Genomic DNA, 3985 nt, shown 5'->3' on the forward strand with positions numbered 1-3985 from the left:
GAAAGAATAATATTTGCGAAGGGCAGGCATTAGAAGTATGGCATATGGAAATAACGGTAAGGAAAAGTTCACTGCAGCAAAATGAAAGACGGTACGCAGTGCTTTGGAAAGGAATCGTTTTACTGTCAAAACCAGGAGTAGACTACACTTTTGGATCAGTGCTGGGTCTTTATCCTGTGGATATCAAAGAGCCAGCAAAGTTCTAAGCATAATCAGTTCCATCTTCTAATAACTCTGGCAGCAGCATGGAGTACAATCCAGAGCAGTGAGAGAAAGGTAAGATGTTGGCCCAACAGCCCAGGGGAGAAAGAGGAGCAAAGCATCAAGGATTACTAAGACAATGCTATCTTAGAAGACTGGTGGTCCCTCTAACCTAGCCCTAAAGAGGAAAAGCTATGGAAGAAGATTGTCATGCTGTGGTTGACGAAATGACTTACCAGCAGGCAGTTAAAAACGGGTGTCCTCAGATACAGATTACCTTAATAAAATCAAGATCAAGTATGGCAGGGCATCTGGGTGGCTCAGTGGGTTAAGCCTCTGCCTTCGGCTCAGGTCATGATCTCAGGCTCTGGGATTGAGCCCCACATGGGGCTCTCTGCTCAGCAGGGAGGCTGCTTCCTCCTCTCTCTCTGCCTGCCTCTCTACCTACTTGTGATCTCTGTCTGTCAAATAAATAAGTAAATCATCTTGAGATACGTTCGTTAGATTACTCCTTTTTGCCCGCGGATGCCGCCGAGTAAGCATCGTTGAAGTCTCCCCTCCCACCGCCGTCATGTCTAAGTCAGAGTCTCCCAAAGAGCCTGAACAGCTGCGGAAGCTCTTCATCGGAGGTCTGAGCTTTGAAACAACCAATGAGAGTCTGAGGAACCATTTTGAGCAATGGGGAACGCTTACGGACTGTGTGGTCATGAGAGATCCAAACACCAAGCGCTCCAGAGGCTTTGGGTTTGTCACAGATGCCACTGTGGAGGAGGTGGATGCAGCCATGAATGCAAGGCCACACAAGGTGGATGGAAGAGTTGTGGAACCAAAGAGGGCTGTCTCAAGAGAGGATTCTCAAAGACCTGGTGCCCACTTAACTGTGAAAAAGATTTTTGTTGGTGGCATTAAAGAAGACACTGAAGAACATCATCTAAGAGATTATTTCGAACAGTACGGGAAAATCGAAGTGATTGAGATCATGACTGACCGAGGCAGTGGCAAAAAGAGGGGTTTTGCTTTTGTAACATTTGATGACCATGATTCTGTAGACAAGATTGTCGTTCAAAAATACCATACTGTGAATGGCCACAACTGTGAAGTAAGGAAAGTGCTCTCTAAGCAAGAGATGGCTAGTGCTTCATCCAGCCAAAGAGGTCGAAGTGGTTCTGGAAACTTTGGTGGTGGTCATGGAGGTGGTTTTGGTGGGAATGACAACTTTGGTCGCGGAGGAAACTTCAGTGGTCAAGGTGGCTTTGGTGGCAGTCGAGGTGGCAGTGGATATGGTGGCAGTGGGGATGGCTATAACAGATTTGGTAATGATGGAAGCAACTTTGGAGGTGGCGGAAGCTATGATTTTGGCAATTACAACAATCAATCCTCAAATTTTGGACCCATGAAAGGAGGCAATTTTGGAGGCAGAAGCTCTGGCCCTTATGGTGGTGGAGGCCAATACTTCGCCAAACCACGAAACCAAGGTGGCTATGGTGGTTCCAGCAGCAGCAGCAGTTATGGCAGTGGCAGAAGGTTTTAATTCCTGCCAGGAAACAAAGCTTAGCAGGAGAGGAGAGCCAGAGAAGTGACAGGGAAGCTACAGGTTACAACAGATTTGTGAACTCAGCCAAGCACAGCGGTGGCAGGGCCTAGCTGCTACAAAGAAGACATGTTTTAGACAATACTCATGTGTATGGGCAAAAAAAACTCGAGGACTGTATTTGTGACTAATTGTATAATAGGTTATTTTAGTTTCTGTCCTGTGGAAAGTGGAAAGCATTCCAACAAAGGGTTTTAATGTAGATTTTTTTTTTTTGCACCCATGCTGTTGATTGCTAAATGTAATAGTCTGATCATGACGCTGAATAAATGTGTCTTTTAAAATAAAATAAAATAAGTAAATCATCTTAAAAAAAAAAAAAAAAGATCAAGTATGTCTCAGATGCTCCCCTGACCCACCAGTTGGTAGCTTCCAAAAACAAATGGGCTTGATTTGGCACGAATTATTTTAAGCACCATGGACATCAAGACAATGTGTGTCACGGAGGGTAGTGATGACGGATGACCACTAATAACTGCTACTTTCTTCTTGAAGTGTCTACAAACCATCTGCCTAATATTCTGTTTACTAATAAAAATCAATGGTCAGCTCCATCATGCATGTTTTTAGAAATTATCTTCTCCCCTTTTGGAAAATGGATGCAACATTGTGCACCTCTAAATATTTTCATTTTGTTAGTCACTGTCACTCCTCAAAAGCAAGGAATGAGGACGGTCTAGCATCACACCTACACGTTTTCTCACGGCTCTGCGATAGTGTTCATCTGGGTCTGGGATTTGACTTCATTAAAAACAACTACTTCGGGGGCACCTGGGTGGCTCGGTGGGTTAAGCCGCTGCCTTCGGCTCAGGTCATGATCTCGGGATCCTGGGATCGAGTCCCACATCGGGCTCTCTGCTCAGCAGGGAGTCTGCTTCCCTCTCTCTCTCTCTGCCTGCCTCTCTGCCTACTTGTGATCTTTGTCTGTCAAGTCAATAAATAAAATCTTTAAAAAAAAAAACAAAAAAAAAACAAAAAAAACAACTACTTCATTTACTATCCTGACCTAGGATGACTTGTAATTCCTTCTTAATGTCACTCGCTTGGGCTTTCCAATTTTGAAATCATTTTTTGCGGATGAAGAGTATGCAAATAAAATCAGACTCCAGCAATTTTGTTTTCTCTTTGTCATTGGCAGTTAGCATTACACCATCAGTTTCAAGCAGCAGGTCTTAGGCATTTCAGAAATATTCCTTGTTTGGGGGTTTCCAACAAGTTAAATCAAAATTGAAATGTTGCTGTCCTTAGCATGTTGGAGTCTTGGGGCATTCTTGTCTGCAGGATTCCTAACACTGGTCTTATTGATTTATGCCACTCTTCTGTATTTGTTCTTGGCCATGTTCGTGGCCTCCCTCTGTGTTTTGTGAATATGCTGCCTTTGGATCCTTTATCTGAGCTCCTGTGCACTCCTCATTGAAGTTAGTTGTCATTGCAATGTTGGAGTTACGTTTTTTTAGACTCACCTCTGCTTCTTCCAGGCAGTGTTTTTAATAATGGAATTAATACCTAGCTTTTCCCTTCTCCGTTTTCAGTCTGATTTCCCCAGGTGACAATAACCTGCATCCTTGACGCCACACACTCCAAGATGACACAGTCATTTCCTTTTACATTCAGATTACCATCATTTACCCTGATGTTATCTTCATTGTTGGTGATGGTTAAGCCCCAAGTAGCAAGCAGTCCATTGTACTCTCAAACCTCTGAGAGATGAAGTTACCTTCAAGACATCAATGTTTTGGGTGCTCTGTTCTTGTCAGATTAGAGCTCTCTCTAGCTAGATGAGAATGAAGAGTTCTTACCCTCCAGCAAGTCAATACCCTGTTTCCAGGCCAACTTTAACTTTCTATTGAGATCATCATCTGTGCTCCCTCTCTGGATAAGTGTTCAACAATATCGCTACTTTTAAAAATGTTCCAAACCATTTGTTTTATTTATTTAGCAAATACTTATCAAGCATATGTACTGTGTTCATTTGCTAAAGCTGCCGTTCAAGTACCACAGACCAGGTGGCTTGAACAACAGAAATTTATCTTGTCAGAGTTCTGGAGGCTGCATGTCCGAGATCAAGCTGTTGGTGGGGTTAATTCCTTCTGAGGGCTGTGAACTAGGGATGTGCTCCAGGCCTCTCTCCTTGGCCTGGGCATGGCTATCTTCCCCCTCTGTCTTCACATCATCTTTCCTCTATATGTATCT

General features: G+C 43.6%; 1 protein-coding gene across 1 annotated transcript; it reads left to right on the forward strand.

Moving 5' to 3' along the window:
* The first annotated feature begins 734 nt into the window (after nt 1-734).
* LOC123951494 (heterogeneous nuclear ribonucleoprotein A1-like) lies at nt 735-1732 on the forward strand. Its single transcript, XM_046020250.1, has one exon. The coding sequence runs from the start codon at nt 773-775 to the stop codon at nt 1730-1732; it is 960 nt and encodes a 319-aa protein (XP_045876206.1). The 5' UTR covers nt 735-772.
* The last annotated feature ends 2253 nt before the right edge of the window (nt 1733-3985 follow it).

The sequence above is a fragment of the Meles meles genome, chromosome 1 (genome assembly GCF_922984935.1).
Source record: "Meles meles chromosome 1, mMelMel3.1 paternal haplotype, whole genome shotgun sequence".
Classification (NCBI taxonomy): Eukaryota; Metazoa; Chordata; class Mammalia; order Carnivora; family Mustelidae; genus Meles; species Meles meles.